The sequence below is a fragment of the Tiliqua scincoides genome, chromosome 1, assembly GCF_035046505.1.
Source record: "Tiliqua scincoides isolate rTilSci1 chromosome 1, rTilSci1.hap2, whole genome shotgun sequence".
In the NCBI taxonomy this organism is placed as follows: domain Eukaryota; kingdom Metazoa; phylum Chordata; class Lepidosauria; order Squamata; family Scincidae; genus Tiliqua; species Tiliqua scincoides.
The window spans coordinates 284,081,606-284,101,050 of record NC_089821.1 but is presented as its reverse complement, the minus strand read 5'-3'; the positions used below and the strand labels follow the sequence as shown (position 1 = coordinate 284,101,050).

The window sequence follows — 19,445 nt, the reverse complement described above, 5'->3', positions numbered from 1 at the left end:
ACATCCCAAATATTTACTTGCAAGCATTCAGAAATCCACTTAAAAGCAAGCCTCCCATGACCTGTTTGTGAGAAAGATGCCCTGCAGTACCCACATTTTCCCTTTGAGTTCACACTTAAGTTGTGGTTTAGAAAAAACACTGTCTGGTCAGGATTGTGGGAGAGCGGGGAAAAAAAGAGTTTCTTCTCACTAGTCCTTCAGTTTAGAAAACAAAGCAGGACTATATCCCACTGTTTCTTACCTTCCTCAAGACAATAAGAAAAAGAGTTTGTTTCTTCCTGAGCTCTCTGTGCGCAACAGAGAACTTGGGGGCAAGCACAATGAGAAGCTGGCTAGTAAGCCAAACTAGTATCTATGGATTTCTACTTACCTTCCTAACTCCTTTCTGGAGCAGAAAATGATCCACTGTATATGAAGGGCCAGTGGCAAAGAAAGGCAAAGAAGTGGCTAAGATGTCTGATGATGGCAAAAGACAAGGGTCACACTCTTTAACTTCCACAATTGTAGAGAAAAAATGGCTTTTCATACATTCCACAGGTACCCATACAGAAGACTATACAACATATAACTCAAAGTCTTCATCTGCTTTAAACACAGGACAATCCTGCAGGCTTGCACAATGAGCAGCAAGAGGCACAATTTCAGCATACAATATACATGCATCAATTATTTTGCTTTGTAAACTGCTATGCAAACTTTATTGCTGAAAAGCAATATTTGTCATAACACAACAATGCTTTGACTTACTCTGGTCCTTCCACCTCTTCCTCTTCCTCTGATGATGAACTTGTTTCTTCCAAGTCCCGAGCCATCCCAACTGGCATTTCCTGTGGACGTTTTCATACAGCCCTGAAACGGTGACCTCTCAAACCCTTCACAGCGGAATCAACAGATCTAGCCAATGCAGTTTTCTACAAAAACACAATTTAGCACACTAAATTAGGCTGCAATCCTAACCACACTTTCCTGAGAGTAACCCCATTGAACAAAATAGGACTTACTTCTGAGTAGACCTGATTAGGATTGTGCCCTAAATTAGAGACATACAGTGACCCAGATATGCTTCCCATTTAATCAAGAACGCCAGTGCAGTACTGGGCTAGAATGCTGGGTGCAGCTCAGGGCTGTGGAGTCAGAAGCAATAATGGGTGGAATTGGTGTCAGATGTTTTGTGTATCAACTCCACAGATCTGGTTCGGGTGTAGAAAACTGAAGTGCAAATTCTTACTCCACGATGATGTCAAGTGTCTTGGGGCTCAATCTTACCCAAATTTCCAGGTTTGATGCAGCCATGCCAATGGGGTATATGCTGTATTCTGCAGTTGGGGGGGGGGGAGAAGAATCACCTCACAGCTGCACTGCAGCTACATCTGTGCTGGACAGTTAGATAGGATTAGACCTTTATTCACTGTCACTTAATACCTCACAAAGTTTTTACATGGGTGAAATGATCCAGTACCTCAGCAATTTTCAACATTTGTCATCTCACAGCACACTGACAAGGAACTAAAATTGTCAAGGCACACCATCAGTTTTTTGACAATTGACAAAGCACACTGCACTGACAGCAGGGCCTTGCATCCCCCAGTGGCCCTAATAACAAATGATCCTCCCTCAAACTCACACAGCTCACCTTCAGACCATCCACAGCACACCAGTGTGCCACAGTACAGTATTTGAAAATTTCTCAAAGAAAGGGTAAGGTACAAATAGTAATGGATTCCAACAGATGACCTTTGATAGTGCATTTAAGATTACATTTGAAGCGAAGGTTCCTGCAGAAAGAGAAGCAATGTCTCCATTCAACTGGCAGTGAGATACGTGACAGTACAGTTCACCTGGAGGAGAGAGGCTACCTGTACTGACCCTGCAATCCCCCTCAGAACCTCCTTCTGTCCACTTTTGTTACCTGCAGGAGATTGCGCACCCGCACAGCATGCATGTTCAGAAGTGACCTATGTTCTGAAACACACATCTGCCCCAATATCGCCTAGTGAGATCTAAATATATAATCCAACCATAACTCAGTTGTCAAATTAGCCCTTAGTTAAGGTACTACATAATAATTCACCAGCTACATGAAAACAGACTACATGAAGCATCATTCATCTGAATAGGCCCGGAAACTTTTATGGTCACGTTCATCAAATCCTTAGAGCTGGGACCTTAAAGGTCAACTGGCTCAACCCCACAATGAATTAAAATAATGATTCCTTGTACAGTACCTATATCTGCCAGATGTCAAGAGCTCATTTCAGTGTCATTTAACCAATTTTTGTCCAGCCAACAGGCGTACACCTTTGCTCCCTGTTGTGTATATGCAGCATTGGGCAGAAACAGCTTAATTGAGTTCAGTTCCTCCTCTGAAACTTTTTCAGTTGGTCCTAATACCCACAATTACATGAGTGGGTTCCCTCCTCCCCCAAAAGACTGACTACTGTCCTCTCACAACAGCTCTCTATGGCAGGAAGACAGCTTGAATCACCAATCACTAAAAACAAAAAAACAATTGCGCTGTGAGTAATAAACACCACAAACCTATCCACACTTACCTAGCAGTAAGCCCCACTGACTAAGATGGGACTTACTTCTGAGTAGACATGCCTAGGAGGGGACTCTCAGGCTACAGTCCTACCCACACTTACCTGGAGCAGGCTCCACTGACTATGATAGGACTTACTTCTGAGTAGTCACGTACAGGAGTTATCAGGCTACCCGCCTAGCCACACTTACCTGGGAGCAGGCCCCACTGACTATACCGGGACTCCACACCTACGACTGAGGTCTGCTCTCTCCGCACGCGGCAAGCGTCCCTGGAGCTCCGCCGGCTCCACTGCTCAGCCCTTCCCTGGGCCCTTCCCCTTCGTGCTTCCCAGGGGGCTTGGCAGATCGGGGGGGGCAGAGCAAAGCACGGCACCAGCACTGGCCGGCTGACACGCCCGGGCGCCTCTGCCCAAGCAGCCCACATACCTGCTGCTTCATCTCCCTCGAGGCCCAGTCGCCGCAGCTCCCGCCGGTGCTTCTCCTGTTACTACAACAACCAACAAGCAACCGTCCCCTCCCTCACGCAAAGACAACTCTGCGCATGCGCCGGTTCCCCGCTCGCTGCTCGGTGCGCGCCCTCCCTCGTGCGCCTGCGCACAACAGCTTGGTGGGGTGTTTGCCTCTTCTAAGATGGCGTCCTCAAACCTCTCTAGAGGGGCGAGGGGAGGATAGATCCCGCTTACCGGCCGTTCGAACGCTGCGTCACAATGCCTCAGCTGGGTTAGAAGAATCCGATTGGCTCAGTCGCTCATCCATCCGTGTGGTGCGGAGGAGGAGGCTGGCGATAGGCGGTAGGGACCGTTCAGGAGGCGGGGCGAAACCTGACAGCGGGCCAATCGCATCGCGGAAGGCGAGGAGGCGGGGCTGTCGTGGCTCTGACTGAACGCCGAATAAGAAGCTGCTGTGGCTGAGGAACAGGTAGGGCAATGCGTCTAGTGACGGGGGGATGGCGATGGCAGGTACCTGGAGACAAAGAACAGGGGGCTGACTGGGAGGAAGGAAGTTGGACAGGGAGAGATAACACCAGGGTGAGTACTGCAGGCAGCCTCTTGGTCCCAGAGCATTCCTCATGCTCAGCCAATGCTATACAGTTACTTGGTAGTAAGGAGTTCAGTGTGGCTCATTCCCCAACCAAGTACTGTACCCCCAGAATTGCAGTCTAATTTGCTACTAGTTACTACTGTTTACTACTAGTAGTAAACCACTGTTTACTACCAGTAGTAAACTACTAACTGTTTACTACTAAATTTACTACATAAAATTTGCCCACCCCTATTGTAAATTGTACTGCTAAATTTACTACTAACTTACTACTAGTAGTAAATTTATAATTGCAATTCAGAATTAGTACTAAACAGTAACTAGTAGTATGCAATTCTGGATTGCAATTGTACATTTACTACTACTAGTAAGTTAGTAAATTTAATAGTAAACGTTTAGTAACTAGTAGTAAATTAGATTGCAATTCTGGATTGCAATTGTAAATTAACTACTAGTAGTAAATTAGTAGTAAATTTAGTAGGACAATTTACTATACGAGTAGGCAAACTTTCAACTTTAGGGATCCTGGATCTTTAACAATTATACAGGGAGACAGACCAGGGACAGACTGCACTTGCTCCCAGTGTGGAAGGGATTGTCACTCCCGAATCGGCCTTTTCAGCCACACTAGACGCTATTCCAGAACCACCATTCAGAGCGCGATACCATAGTCTTTCAAGACTGAAGGTTGCCAACAACAATACAGAAGAGAAAATTTCAGCAGGTGCAGCTTGTCATCTCACAGATTGTCATCTCTCTCTCCTACACAAGGTCCAGGATCCCTAAAGTTGAAAGTTTGTCTACCCCTGTACTACTGAATACCTCTGGGGAAAAAAAGTCAGTTATGCCAATAACCCTTGTGGATGAGGAGTGTTAAATGACCACCCTTGTCTTCATTCTGGAATGCTGGATCACAAGTTATTAACATTTTTCTCCTGCCCTTCTTCCAAGGGGTTTAGGACAGCATACATGACCTACCCAAACCCCTAGCCTCATTTTATTCTCACAACAATCCAGTAAGGTCAGTTAGGCTGAGGGAGAGTGATTGACCCAAGGTCACCCAATGTGAGCCTCCTTACTGAATAGAACTGTGAATCCGCAGCTTCCTGATTCAACATTCTAGCCAGTTCACCCAGATGTCATAACTGCAAAAGAGGGCAAGGGACCCCAAAATGTAGGACAACCAAGAAAAAATGTAGGACAAGACAAAATAAAAGCTAAAAACAATCCTATATTGATTTCATGTGGTCAATTTAAAACTATATTACTTATTATTAAATTTAAAACTATATTACATATAATTTATTACAAACAATTTGTTTGTTACGGGAAGGCTATGTGCTGCTTGCAGGGGCCTGCTCACAAGGAAAAGGAGGACATTTACATTCTTTTCCAGGACATGAGGCTAAAAAGAGGACATGTCCTAGAAAAAGAGGACTTCTGGTCACCCTTAGTTCATCCCACTGATGTAGGGCTAAGGTGATCTTTAAAGCAAACTGTCTGTGATTTAGGAGAAATGATTGCATGGGGGATGGTTATGAATGATGATACGTGGGGGTGTATTATGAATTCTGGACTCTGATTTTATTTCTATTAGCATTTGCAAGATGAGCCGTTTTCTGAATGTACTTCGTAGCTGGCTAGTTATGGTGTCTATCATTGCCATGGGGAACACTGTGCAAAGCTTCAGAGACCACAGCTTCCTCTCTGAGAAACTATACACAGGCAAACCAAGCCTCGGTAAGACGTTCCAACTTTGAACTCCAGGAGACATAGAAATGTTAACCCTGGGCTATGTATCTTGCTTGAGCTCTAGCAATGTTGATTGAAATCTTAAAAGTTATCTTCGCTTTATTGATATCTTTTTGCCTTCCCTCTGCTTGTTGAAGCACCTGAAGGCAGCCAGCATTATCTCTTTTTCAACAGGGTCAGTCCCTTCACAGGCTACAGATTTAGCTGGAACACCATCCAAGTGTACCTGTGGCTTACCTAGTAATGTGTGAGGCAGGTGCCTATATTTATTTTGCCATTTTGAGCATGGTGGAGAGCAGGGGCCTATTTCAGCTGAACATGTACCTGTGGTGAAATCAATGTATGTATTTATAATACGTTAGACAGCCTTTATTCTCCCTTTAGCCTCCTGCCTTTAGCCTTAGATCATGAATTAAGCCAGGCTCTGACAGTTCTCCCCCCCCCCCCCAATAGCTCTTCCTGTCAGAACTGCAGAAGCTGGCACTGTGTACCAAGGGAGAAGATCTTCAGCTGTATCTAAATGCTTAAGAACATAAGAACAGCCCCACTGGATCAGGCCATAGGCCTATCTAGTCCAGCTTCCTGGATCTCACAGCTGCCCACCAAATGCCCCAGGGAGCACACAAGACAAGAGACCTGCATCCTGGTGCCCTTCCTTGCATCTGGCATTCTGACATAGCCCATTTCTAAAATCAGGAGGTTGCACATACACCTCATGTCTTGTAACCTGTAATGCTGAGGTATTCAGTCTGTGCATCCTGGCTCCCTACGGAGGCTTGGTTAGCCTCCAGGGGTGTCATGAGGCAACTGGAGGAGAGAGGTGGCCTGCTCTGCTCTGCCTGCTGACTTTCTGCTTTTCTGCAGCTGTGAACGAGGTGGGGAGGGCATGTGAAACATGGTGGGGGGAGGTGGGAGAGAAGGCTGGCTGGGCAGCAGTGCTGCATCTCATCAGCACAGGATTTGCTCCTGGCAGGCATCAGACTGGGAGGGAAGAGTAAGTACAGGCAGCGCAGCACTTTCCTCTGCTTGGGAAGGAGAAAGCCCAGCCTGCTCTTAGTGTCCAAATGCCCCAGCCTGCATTCCTCCGTTTTGCCTGGGGGGAATAGGGGTGGCATCTGCATGTTGGGGTGTATGTGTGTGAGCAGGCCCCCATCTACTTTGGGGTGAGTTGTAATTTTGCTTTTTGTGGCTGCAATCCTTTCCACACTTTCCTGGGAGTAAGCCCCATTGACTGAAATGGGACTTACTTCTCAGTAGACCTACATAGGCTTGGGGTCTGTGTCAGCTTAACCAAGGATCCTCACCTTTCTCTCTTTCCTCCCCCTTCAAAAAAGAAAAGTTACTCTTGATGGTTTTGTCTCCAAAAATTGGTTAAAAAATAAAAATATCAATTCCTTTTCAACCATCCCACTTTTTCCTCCTGCCTCCTTGGGGGGGGGGTACTTCCCAAGTTGGCTGCTATTGTAAGAAAAAAGGCACAATCCTAGCTAGGTCTACTCAGAAGTAAGTCCTATTGTGTTCAATGGGACTTACTCCCAGGAAATTGAGGTTAGGATTGCAGCCAAACAGTCTCTGGGTCTCAGTTTGCATCAGTATGCAATTAGCAGATACACACAAAACAAAGTCTTCCCCTCCCCCAGCAAATTCATCACTCCCCCCCCTTTCCAAAACTCTCCAGGTGTGCTGCTAACAAACTCGGGGCACAATCCTAACCAGGTCAGCTCAGAAGTAAGTCCTATTTTGTTCAGTGGGGCTTACTCTCAGGAAAGTGTGGTTGAGGCTGCAATCCCAGAGTGCTGGCAGCTGTTTTTTTGTTTCTAGTGTATAATTATAACACCTTCATCCCCATTTTGGGGGTTACTGAGGTGAGGTGTTGTAATGGGGAGCTGTGGGCCACAAAAGTTCGAGAACCACTGCCATAATGGATTTTTCCTCCAGAAATTTGTCCAATTCCCTTTTAAAGGCATCTAGGCCAGATGCCATCACCACATCCTGTGGCCAGGAGTTCCACAGACCAACTACACTGTGAGTAAAGAATTTTCTTTTGTCCTAACACTCCCAACACTCAATTTTAGTAGATGTCCCTTGGTTCTGGTGTTATGTGAGAGGGAAAAGAGCGTCTCTCTATCCACTGTATCCTTCCCGTGCATAAGTGCTTGCAGTTTCTTCCTTACTGGAACCAAACCCTGATCTTTTCCATGGCTCATATTCTTTAAGATGGATACATTGTCTCTAACTATTCCAGAAACATCCAGTCACCTGCATTTCCTCCCTCTAAGAAATATAATGTCACACACTGTGGGAATAACTGTACTGACCAAGAAGAGTCAGAGAAATTCTACCATATCAGAAGCTTAATCTCAGAGACTGTGCAGTGGTTATTGAACCCAGATGACATCACCTTAGTACGAATTCCCATTTCACATAATTGCTATTTACTATCATTCAAGCTATTTACCAGGATTGTTGATAAACTGTCATTCTTATACCAGCAAGTGTAGATATCATGGGTACTTTCCTATGTGTATAGACCTTGAAATAGTGTCATAGGTAACTGTTGAACAGTACCTGTGACATCATTGCCAGGTATATTGCAGATCTCTCTCAAACCATTTTGAATCCACTGTTGTACTCCACCAAGTTTTCTTATTTGTTTTTCCTTCAGAGGTTGTTCAGTCATCCCAGTGCCAAAGCATGCATCTCCTAAATTTTTTTAAAGCTCTTCTCCCTTACATCAGGGTGCCTTATACTGTCTGACCATTGGTCTGTCTTGGCCAGAACTATGTACAGTAACAGGCAGTGGCTGTCCAGGGTTTTAGGCTACAATCCTATGCACATTTACCTGGAAGTAAGCCCTATTGACCATAATGGGACTTACTTCTGAGTAGACATGCATAGGATTGGGCTATTAGACAGGACTGTTTCCTAGCTCTATGCCAGAGATTCTGCATGCAGAGGACATGTTATATCACTGAGCCTCCTGCTCTTCTCCATACTTCCAATTTGATATCTTGCTGGTTTGGTCTTGGCACTTGTAGTAGTTAGATGGATAGGTGCAAGGCACAACATTTACCAGCCAGCACCCACTTCAAACCAATCTTATTCCAAAACTGGTTTAACTGAGATGGTAGATCGCTGTTGCCACCCAAGCCGAGGGAAAACCAAACATAAAGGGGTGCATTGGAGAAATCACCCTTCCAGAAAAATGGGGAGCCCTCTGAAAAGCTGACTAGTAGGGAAGGGTGACAGTCTGGGGAGATGGGGCAACCACCTCCTTCATGAGTGAACTGAGAACAGACAGGTTAAAATAGTAACAATAAAAGTTTTTATTAAAGCACCAGAATTACAAGGTGTGAAGTAGAAAGGCAAATGCAAGACATTAGAAGAAGGTTGCAAAGGAGGGTTAGGGTGGGTGGGTTTAAACAAAGGGCTGGCATGGGGGTTAACAGACAAGCTCAAAATCAAAAACATTGATAGGGCTTGCTGAGTACTTTCCCTAACTGAAGTACTAGTCCAGGGTTTTGGTCCTTACACCTATACATAACCAGTCAGTTGCATCTCTAACACACTGGATGAGAGGTCAGGTAAATGTCCAAAGCAGGATGCATGATCCTGCTTTTTATATCCTGCAGGTTTTAACCCAGTTTTTTGGTTGAATCAATTACTCACTGTGATGATTGAGCTTTTACTCCCAGTGTTTTTCTCCAGTCTATACATTTTGGTTCTGTCATAGAGACAGATTAGGCAAGGGGGGGACACTAGTGCACCAAGGCTTCCGCCACATCAACACACATGGGCTCACTTGAATCCCTGGAATCTTTTGCTCAGGGAAACCAAGTGGGTTTCACAGTCCAATGAACTGGCTCAAAGGTAAGTTCCTGCTTCACCAGTCAGTTAGGGAAGAAAGCAACAATAGTGTAAATAGAATTACTGTATCCCAAATGACTTGGCAGCCCCTTCAGGCTGCCCTGTACAGGAGCCACTGAAGTGATCTACATGCCCACCAACAGACTGAAAACAGACAATGCAACAGACTCTTGTAAACTTCATGTCCTATCTGTACCTTTGCTTAATCCTGTATGGAGTGGGAAGAGGTCAGAAAAGAAGGTGCTCTAATTTCGTATTTATTTTCTCTGCACAGTAAATGGCCTCCAGGCTCGAACCTTTGGCATCTGGACCCTGCTGTCATCTGTGATTCGCTGCTACTGTGCCATTGATATCCGAAACAAGACGTATGTAAAAAAAAAAGCATTGAAAGGGGGCAATGCCCTACTCCCCAGCAATAACACCATAACTCTTTCCTATTCCCTTATTCCCTCTGCAGTCAACTGTTTTTCCTAAACAATAACAATAAACTCTCTTATCAAGTAGGTCCTGCAATAAGGAACAACTTTTTTTAAATACGTGATTCACACTGAGCAGAATAGGCAAGAAGAAGGGACTGCTTTCCAGCAAACTGAGGGACAATTGAAGATATAGTGAGTTATTTTGTAAGATACTGTCAGAGTAGCCTGATGACTACTTCCTCTTCAGGTATAATTTAGGTTGCTGGTAAGCCAGATATTAGTTTTGCATTGATAGTTGTTTCATAAGATTTACGGTATATTGACTCCATCTATATATTTTGTATCAGTGGTGATGGTTTCCAAGAAAATGCATACATGAATGGGCCAAACTGATGTTTTCATTTGACCAGGCTAAAGCAGTAGAGGTCATCTGACATTGTGAGCATTATCCAAAGCCAGCTGTCTGCCAGTGCAGCAGCTGCTGCATGGCAGAGGGTGTTGTGATCATGCTGTAAAGCACACAAGGCAGTTCAGGCTTGTGGCTGCTGTTTAGCAGGTGCAGATCTGAGTAACCCCATTGGCCAGGCTGGGGCATTACTTGGCATAAGGGGAAAATATCCCTGCTCCAAAGCTGCACTGAATACTGTGGAGGCCATGCGGCCCCACTGCCCCAGCACCACTTAGGATCGGGTGTATGTTGGGGGTCAAACTGTGTGCCCTGTCACATGTCAGAAGAGCATCTGCAGTAGGCTCAAGATGGTAGAAAAGACTATTGCCTGTAAAAAATTCTGAATAGAAGGCTTCTTACAATAGACACATCTAACTGAAGATTGACAGTTGATGGAGAAATAGGAAGAACTTTCAAAGTTGATGACTCCTTTCAAAGATTGCTTTCAGCCTCTGGGCAGACACTTGTTTGGAGGCATATATAAAAAGAGCAAGTTTGGGCAGCTGGGTCTTCATAAGGAAGCACACCTTTGGTTTCACTAGGGTTGGTACACCCATCAATTGTCTAATCCAGTGGTTCTCAGATGTTTAGCACCAGGACCCACTTTTTTAGAATGAGAATCTGTCAGGACCCACCAGAAGTGATCTTATGACCAGAAGTGATGACATCAAGCAGGAAAATTTTTAACAATCCTAGGCTGCAATCCTGCCCACACTTACCCTGGAGTAAGTCCCATTGTCTATCTTTGTTAAAAGCATATACATAGTAGCCTGTTCAAAGTGCAGAGCTGTAACATTTCCCCAGATGCAGTCATATACCATGGCAGCCTCAAAACTAATATATTAAAATAAAATATTGAAATGAATGGGGACCCACTTGAAATTGGCTCGTGACCCACCTAGTGGGTCCCAACCCACAGTTTGAGAAACACTGGTATAGTCATTTGGCTTTTATGTGGAACCAGCGCTACTATATAGTTGCAAACTGTTTACAAAAAAGAAGTTTTAATAGAAATAAAGTAACAGCAAACATTAAAAAACATTGGTTTTCAAATGTACTTATGCTAAACAGGCAAGAGGCCAATTCTTCAAGCATCATCAGCTTCATGGGATATTTGACAATACAGGCAGGCCACCATATCCGCAGATCCCATATCCGCTGTTTCAATAATCTACTGATCTAGAGCCCCCGTCTCCCGGTGTGCCCATTAATGTTCTTTAAAAGCTTACCGGGAAGTGTTTCTTACTTTAGACAAGTTGCTATAAGCATTCAAGCTTATAGTGCAATGAAAGCAGGCTGCCAGCAGCCTGCCAAAACTAGATCTAACATTAAACAGGAAGCTGTTAACTTTTGCTAGCATTAGTCTCATTTCATCAGGCATTTCCCCATACATGGGGCTTGCAATCCTAATGAAATCAAAGTTATGCTTCCATATTATTGTTTCTCTTATAAAATCCATGCTTTAAAAATACTTAACCATTATGTGACAATATTTGATCAGTTAGTTAACCAATCAGTTGACCAATATCCATCAAAGTTTTCACCAGAAACAGATTTTTGGATTGTCTTCTCCTTTTCTTGCTATTTCTTAAAGCTATTTCCCTCCTTGCAAAAACCTTCACCTTCCTCCATCAAGTTCTCACCTTTATTCATGTGTTGCTAGTTTTGCCTCCTTCCCCAGCTGCCTGGTAGCCTTCCTCCTCTGCTATCAGATGCCAAGGAGAGTAACACCAAAGCTGCCACTTTTTGCCTGCTTACCAGACAGTTGTCTAAAATCAGTGATACTTACTTAGGAATAAGGATGCTTAAAAGACTGGCTTTTCTTCTCTTTGAAACAGCTTGTTGTGAATCTTCTTTTGTGACCAGTCCCAGCACTGAGCAGGACTTGCTTGTATTCCCCTCTCTCCTCTAGTCTAGCCAATCCCTTCATATTCATTTGTACTGTTAAGGCTGTGTTATCTTCCTGTGACATCTTATCAATGAACATCAGAGTATGTGCTGCATAGCTACAATCTGAGGTGCTGAAATCTGGATTCCGATATAGAATTTGTTCTTTGCAAAGTACAATGGCAGCAGTCTCTGCTGTACAAGTGCTAAGTAAGGACTCCAGTGTTTAGGAACAACATAAATCCTTGAGTCCTGCTAGGGCTACAGCCTCCTTGTTCCTATTCTCTTCCCAGACTATTTTTCCCATCTTTCTTGCTTTCCACTACCCTAGACTTATTGTACTTGCTATAAGAAACCATTCAGATAAAATAAAGCAATTGTACACAAATGTATGCTATTCACATAGTTTCAGCTGCAGGCTCTAGGCTTCTTTGACTTTGGAATTTGAAGTCAAAGAGAAGCAAAGAACAATACACAATTGCCCTGGTTTCCCCCCCCCCTCATATATTATACATAGGGTTTTTTATTTAATACCTTTTCCTGAAGTCAAACATTGAAAAGTACAAGTTTAATTTGTACATATTTACAAAGGAAGAAATGTAGCCTTCAAAGGACAAATTAACCATCACAATTCCAGTTCATGGCTTACAATTTTTAGTTGGCAATGCTACCAACATAGTTAAGGAAGATTTAGCCATTTCTGTCTTGCTCATTAGTAGTATTCTCACAGCTTCAGGACACTTTGTTGTCCCCATTACCCTCTGTGCGTTTGCAAAGGCACAACCAATTGGAGCTTAGCTCAGGATTCTATTCCAGACACATCAGCCAGTTCATCCTTCCTCGGCTCTGCTGGCTCAACAGGAATAATGTGTGAAAAGCCACAAAAAGCTTATTTTTATCACTGAAGTTGGCAGCTTCATCTCCATTACCCAGAGTGGCAAGGAACTGCATGCTGAGAAGGAGTTATTTGTACTGTCACTCTTCAAAGGTGAGCTGCATTCTTAAAGGACATTTGAAAATAAATCCATTTGCTTCCCCAGAGCTCTGCAGGGGAAATTGGTAACTCTAATATATAGACTTAGAGCCCATAAAAAAGTTTTTTTTTCTCCTTTTTTAAGAGATTGTAAGCTTGAAGGCAGGGCCTTGTGGCATTTACTTATGTTTGTAGAGCATCTCTTGGTTTCTGCATTGTAATCTGTTGTAAGCCATCTCAGGGATCATTTGGTTAAAGGGTTGGATATAAATCTTCAAAATGAATCTGTAGATGCTTTAAAATTAAATATAAATCCTAAGTCAAGATAAATAGATTTGATGGGGTTCTTTAAGCATCTCAAAGGCTTTAAGTAGGTAACTTATATAACAGCCAAATGAATGGATGAAAGAAGTGTGAATCCTCTTCCCACCTCCTTTTCTGTCAAATATTTTATCCCTCGTTAGAGGGATTAGGTGTCACTGTCAAGGTCATTTTTTACTGTAAAAATGAGGACCCATACTTATCCAACTTTTCAGCGCTGATGCAGCCATGCCAATGGGGTACGTGCTGCATCCTGCTTGGGGGGGAGCATTTGTTCCCTTACCTCAGGGCTAAGTTGTGGCTGCACCAATGCTAGAAATTTGGATAGGGTTGGGCCTAGGTTGTGTAATGTTGGGTGTATATTTCAGGAGCACAAAAAATAGCTTCCCACACAAACAATATCAGAAAATGGAGGCAAGTTTATCGTAACCTAGGGTAGAGTAACTTAAATCACACACGTAAAAAAAGGCTTTTTAAAATTTTCCCAGTTTCATTCAGATATTTACTATACAAAAGTGCATTTCTCTATTATTTCTCTACCCATAGATTCATAGAGCCTCTGTACTGTCTAAAAGATTTGCTCATACAACCCACGTTTTTTGTAATGCACTACTCTGTCTTGAGATGAGAGGGAAACTGTTAAATTAATGGATCTCTCTTTCCAGTTACTTATACAATGATACAGAGGCTACAATCCAATGCATAAGCACCTGGGAGTAAGCCCCACAGAACAGAAGACTTACTTCTGAGGAGTCATGCATAGGATTATGCTGTGAACAAATTTCTTTACTTGAAGATTAAGAGCCCAATCCTAGCCACACTTTCCTGAAAGACCCATTGACATAAAAGGATTTACTTCTGAGTAGATATGCATAGGAATGGGCTGTAAGTCTACAGTAAAATTTTGAAACAGTGCATTCATGAGTAAGTCCTATTGAGCTCAGTGCAAATTACTTATAGGTAAGCATGCTTGTGATCAGGCTGTAAGCCCAAAAAACTTTCCAGAAGTAAAAGCTGCTCTTTCATGAGATAAAAAATGTATATGCTTGGTTGGTAAATACTCATAAATGCTCAAAGTTTGAAAGCAGAGTAGAGCTCATTTCAAAGGCATAAAATAAGAGGACAATGTATACCTCTACCTGTGTACAATGACTGATCTCCGTGTAACACAGAAGGACATAACCTGAAGTCAGGGTTTGAAATCCCAATGCCTGATGTCAGCCCTGGTTCAGCACTGAGCCCATAATAAACATATTATTTACTGTGCCATAATTATGCTTTCACAAAGAATATATTTCCTGCATATTTGTTTTTCTAAATAGAAAAGCAACAATTGATGTGTCTGATTAGGGGGCCATTGGTTCAGTTAGGGCTGCAATCATGCATGCCACCTTGAGAGTAAACCCCATGAAACTAAGTGGGACTTGCTTCTGAGTAAACAGTTATGCACTGAGACCTTATCATTACATTAAAAAAAATTTTAAATTAAAAAAATCCTAATTCATTGTTATCCATTCTGCCTTAGTCAATGAGGAGCAATTGATACAGGGCTTTGGTGCTATACTTGCCAATTTAAACTGTGCTACATGCGGAACTGATTTATGAGCCTGGAGATTGACACACCCTCTGTGCCCTGTGAGTGGCACTGAACCAGCTCTTTGAACAATAAAGACTACTCTCTGTTATTTCCAAGAGATGCAGAAGTCAGTCCAGAATATGAGCTTTAGAGTGTGCGTGTGTGTGTCTTCATGTCATTTATCTATGGCGCATAGTAATTCTCTGTTTCTGTACTCTCTGGCAGCCTCTATAACATCACACTTTTGACCTTCTTCATTGCCCTGGGCCATTTCCTCTCTGAAGTGTTTGTTTATGGCACAGCAGCTGCTACAATTGGTGTCCTGGCACCCCTAATGGTGGCAAGTAAGTAAATTGCAGTTTGAGCTGCCTGTCGTTTTTTTGGTGCCCAGTTTTATTTATTACATTTGCACCCCATTCTTCCCCAAGTAGTTCACAACAGTACATTTTAGCCTCACAACAGGCTGGTGAGGTGCCTAAGACCATCCAGGACATTTTGTGTAGAGGGTTGAAACTGGATGTTCCACATCCAAAAGAACCTGGCATCTTTTACAGATCTAGCAAAGGCGGCAATGCTTTCACACTAAAGGTAGTGTTCTTTCTTCCATCTCATTTTCCATCTGTCTTAGGTTTCTCCATTCTGGGTATGTTAATTGGGCTGCAGTATCTGGAAGTGGAAGCAGCATCACAGAACAAGAAACGGAACTGAAGTTTGTGGAGCCCACATACATTGGATCTGCCTGGTGGCCATCTTCAAGTATCCATCCATATTGCCTCCTTGACCTTCTCTCCTCATCCTGTATCCTACAAGCAGTCAGATCATTTTTGGACCTCTGTCAGTCACCTTTTTGTTTCAAATTGATTTCTATCTGAACAGGTATCACTTGGTCTGTGACCAATAGCAGAATTCCTGAACAGCAGTTGCAAGGTGCGTGTGGGTTTCTCTGATGGAGAACACAGTCTTGCAGCATACTCCACTCTGATAGTGGAAAGGGGGCCTCTCTGCAAGACTTGCCAAGGGCAGGTAACAGATTTCCACCCACCCATCTGTGGGGCATTTAACAGAGAAGACATGTAGTGCTCCCCAAGATCCATTGGAAAGTGCTATGGGAAGGGAGAGCCAGGCCAACTTCTTGGTGGCATATTGTAGCCTATGTATTTGTCCATAAGCATGATTTGTAATAAACAAGAAAAAATGTTGCAAAGTTGCTGTTTTTGTCTGCTGCGGTAAGCAAGAGATGTTGGATTGTCTCGCTGCTGGACTTAATACAAGATGCAATGATCTTTTGAATTCCTCATTCCAAGCTCCAAAGCAACAATTTTTTTCTTTCCCCTTTAATGGAGTTAGAGCTTAGATAAACTTCTCGTGACGGGGACTGGGGGGGACGATGGTTCCAGATCCTTTGGTTACTAATGTTGCAGAATTTCTCCTTCAGTCTCACTTTAATACACCAAATCCAGGTAAAAACAATCTTTCCACAAGCAGATGGGATCTGGGCTAATCCCAGAATGGGGAGAAAAGGCTTGCAAAAGGGATCTAGCTTTAGGGCCATAGCAGAGGACATGTAGAAGGAAGAAACCAACAGAAAGATTGGAGTTTCCCTGCTCTTACATAAAGAGGCCAGGTACCCCCCTAAAATGCCTTCCTCACATGTAAGCCCAACACATCTGGCTCAGTAAGCTAGCACAGTTTAGATGTATCCGTTTCCAAGAGATAGCTTTATAAAAATGGAAGGAAATTCACAGGAAAAATCAGGTGTCACCACAGCCAGTTGCCATCTATGGTTATCTCTGAACTTAATGAGCTCACTAGAGCAGGCACCTGTTGACAGCAAAGTAAACAAGACATGATGATTTAGCAGGAGAGGCTCAAGCAGGAGTGAAGTTCACACCCTTTCAGGAGGTAGTCGTGTCTTAACTTTTGGAGTTTTAAAAAGAAACTCCCTGTAACTAGTCCAGTCACAACCTACCTGTGAGCTGGGGCACACTTGTTTCCTGTGAGAAAGAACTAACTATTTAAAAGGCCCATCCACAGAGAAGACTAACTATTATCTCCCTGAATGAGTCACTGCTGTGACTTTGCCTCCTTACAAGCATCCTTCAGTGATTAATTCTACTGTGTGTGCTAAGTGCAACTGGATCAATAGCTCTTGATGCTACAGTGCCCCTGCCCTAATGATAAGTGTTGTATCTTTGCCTGAGTTATTGCTCTGGGCTTGTCTCCTTCCAGTCAGGAGGCATGCTGAGAACAATGACTTGGGAGAGAAATACAAGGGGATGGACAAGCCTTCCTGAGGGTTGCTCACCTGAGTACATCCCCAAGAGATTCATGTTAAGCTTTTCTCACAAACATCAAAGACGGAAAACACCTTAAGGCTTATTTGAAATTTTTTCCTAATGCTTTGCTCCATCTCTCTATAGTTGAAACTCATCACATAATATATCCCTACATCCATAATGGTGTAATATTATCAGAGCCAATAAAATCAACAAAATGTAAGGTTGCTAAAGAAAAGAGAACAAAATCTACTTCTAAAATATAAAAGATACAGAATATGCTATACAGTAGTAGTACTTTTCAGACCACAACTCAAAACAAATCTGATGTCTGAAAGCCCATCTTACATAGATAGGGACCCCACAACTGATCTAAACTAGATTTGCTGGAGAGCTGTCAACCTTATTTCTATACATTTTCTACCTTTCCAAGTCTGCAAGGACGCCAAAAGGCAAGCACCAAACTACAATGAGCCTGCTATATCCACAGATTCGGGACCTGCAGGTTTCATTATCCACTGGTTCCCGAACTCATGGGTTGGGCCCAAATGGACCCTCCAGAGGCTACAGCAGCTGGGCTCTTGTCGCCTCCAGGGGGTTGTTCTAAGGGCTGGGGAGGCTGCGTGCAACCTCCCCTGCCCTCAGAAGACCTTCTGGAAAAGGCCTTTACAGAAAAACCAGAAGTGACATTTTAAGGCCTTCAGAAGCCTTTTATATTTTGCTTGTTCCATGACCCACCAAAAATTGGGTCATGACCCACTGGGTCCTGGGTCATGACCCACTGTGAGTCCTGACCCACAGTGTGAGAACCACTGAGCTACATAGTATTCAAAGTTTTTCCCATTTTATCCTCACAACAACCCTGTGAGGTAAATTAGTTTCAGAGAGAATGGCTAACCAAGTTCCCCCTCTAAGCTTCACTGCCAAGTCAATATTTGAACGTGGGACTTACCCACTTCAGATTCAACGAACTGTTCACTGGTTTTCTTCAGTGTATGAGAGTTTAAGGGGCTAGTTGTGGATAAGAATAATTGTGCTTTGTAAAACTGTGAAGTGCTATAGAAAGGCTGCTTATTGTAGATTTGTTCTAGAGCAAGAAAAAGCTGCTTGGAGGCAGCTTTAGTGTTTCTTTTTGGCAGCTTCCCACACACAAAAATGGTTTTTCCAAATAAAGTGCTACTATACATTCTAGCCGATTATCCAGTTCCACACTTTCAACACATTGGCAATGGTTGGTAAATATCAGATACTATTCAACAGATCTCTGAACTTCAGAATGAATTCAAATTGCACAACTGCTAGTTCTGAGAACCACCATTTCCTAACCTGGGAATTTCTCGTACATCAACCAGTGCGTCTATGTGGTAAATGTCACACAATCCTTCCAAAATACACAAAGTTCATCTTCTGTCTGTAAGTTCAGTTGCACTTTTTTCCTCACATGATCAAAGAATTTCTGTGACAGCTACCTGAAGTTAAAATACTTTTGTCATAACAGGCCTTTGCTTACAATGAAAAGGCATGCTTCTCAAATAGCCTTTAAAAAAATAATTTACCCTGTAAAATATCTAGACTACCATCACAATTTGGTTAAAAATAGAATATTCTCATTTCAAAATTATGTTCCATTGAGTTAAAAAAGAAAATATGCCAAGGTTACAAAAATAGATACTACTCCAACAGGAAGCTTTGAAGAGGCCAAAGCCTCAGCCAACTTCCCCATACTGTAATTAGTTGGGTCAGATCCCCCACTTGCAAACTGAGAGCTTTTAGGGCTGCTCACAGAGCAGTGTTTTTTTGTTTCTCCCTAGGGAGTAAGGATATTCCTCTGGATCAATTTCATATCCTATCCTGCAGGTCTGCTGGACAAGTACAAGGATGAATACATGGTAGTCCTTGTTCCATACTTAATGTGTTGGATATAACATTTGATTCAATTACTTGGAAGCTGCAAAAACCAGGAAGACAAATAAGTTGTTTCAGTCCTTTTCTGCTGAGCAGTGGGGCTGTCCAACACTGCATGTTCCTTTGGTCAGTAACATAGGCAGCTTCTTGGATTGTCCTTGGGTGCTGTGCCACACTGTGTGTGTAGCAGGAGGTACAGAAGGTAGAGATGAGAAAGAGGGCGGCAGAAGCAATAGAATCTTCTGGCTCTGACACCACATCCTTTAGAGTTTTGATTCCTCATATAGTGGTATGGTGGTTGTCTGAGGCACTTGTCCTAGTGTTTTCTGAAAGAGAAAAAGAAAGGGCACAGTTAGGAATATCAAGTGCTACAGCAGAGATGGGCAAACTTTCAACTTTAGGGATCCTGGACCTTTAACAATTGTATAGGAGAGAG

The 19,445-nt window shown here is 43.1% G+C and overlaps 3 protein-coding genes across 7 annotated transcripts in view; 1 reads left to right on the top strand and 2 right to left on the bottom strand.

Annotated features, from left to right (window-relative positions):
- TTLL5 (tubulin tyrosine ligase like 5) overlaps positions 1 to 3,060 on the bottom strand; it is a 180,265-nt gene extending 177,205 nt beyond the window's left edge. For all 4 annotated transcript variants that reach the window (XM_066627423.1, XM_066627432.1, XM_066627442.1 and 1 more), the window contains exons 1-2: positions 2,971 to 3,060; positions 748 to 911 (exon numbers count right to left, since the gene is read on the bottom strand). In XM_066627423.1, the coding sequence (XP_066483520.1) occupies positions 748 to 824 (77 nt within the window). In that variant the 5' untranslated portion in view covers positions 825 to 911; positions 2,971 to 3,060. The remainder of the gene's footprint in view (positions 1 to 747; positions 912 to 2,970) is intronic.
- Positions 3,061 to 3,341: 281 nt separating this feature from the next.
- ERG28 (ergosterol biosynthesis 28 homolog) lies at positions 3,342 to 16,032 on the top strand. 2 transcript variants are annotated; one of them, XM_066627395.1, is made up of 5 exons: positions 3,342 to 3,462; positions 5,183 to 5,325; positions 9,479 to 9,569; positions 15,054 to 15,172; positions 15,457 to 16,032. In XM_066627395.1, exons 2-5 carry the CDS (start codon positions 5,193 to 5,195, stop codon positions 15,534 to 15,536), a joined length of 423 nt encoding a protein of 140 aa, XP_066483492.1. In that variant the 5' UTR covers positions 3,342 to 3,462; positions 5,183 to 5,192; the 3' UTR covers positions 15,537 to 16,032. The 2 variants fall into 2 exon arrangements, with proteins under 2 accessions (XP_066483492.1, XP_066483500.1); XM_066627403.1 differs by lacking the exon at positions 3,342 to 3,462 and adding an exon at positions 3,492 to 3,572.
- Positions 12,481 to 19,445, bottom strand: part of FLVCR2 (FLVCR choline and putative heme transporter 2) — a 63,662-nt gene continuing 56,697 nt past the window's right edge. The window contains exon 10 of the mRNA XM_066627384.1: positions 12,481 to 19,335. Coding sequence (XP_066483481.1) covers positions 19,273 to 19,335 — 63 coding nt within the window. The 3' untranslated portion in view covers positions 12,481 to 19,272. The remainder of the gene's footprint in view (positions 19,336 to 19,445) is intronic.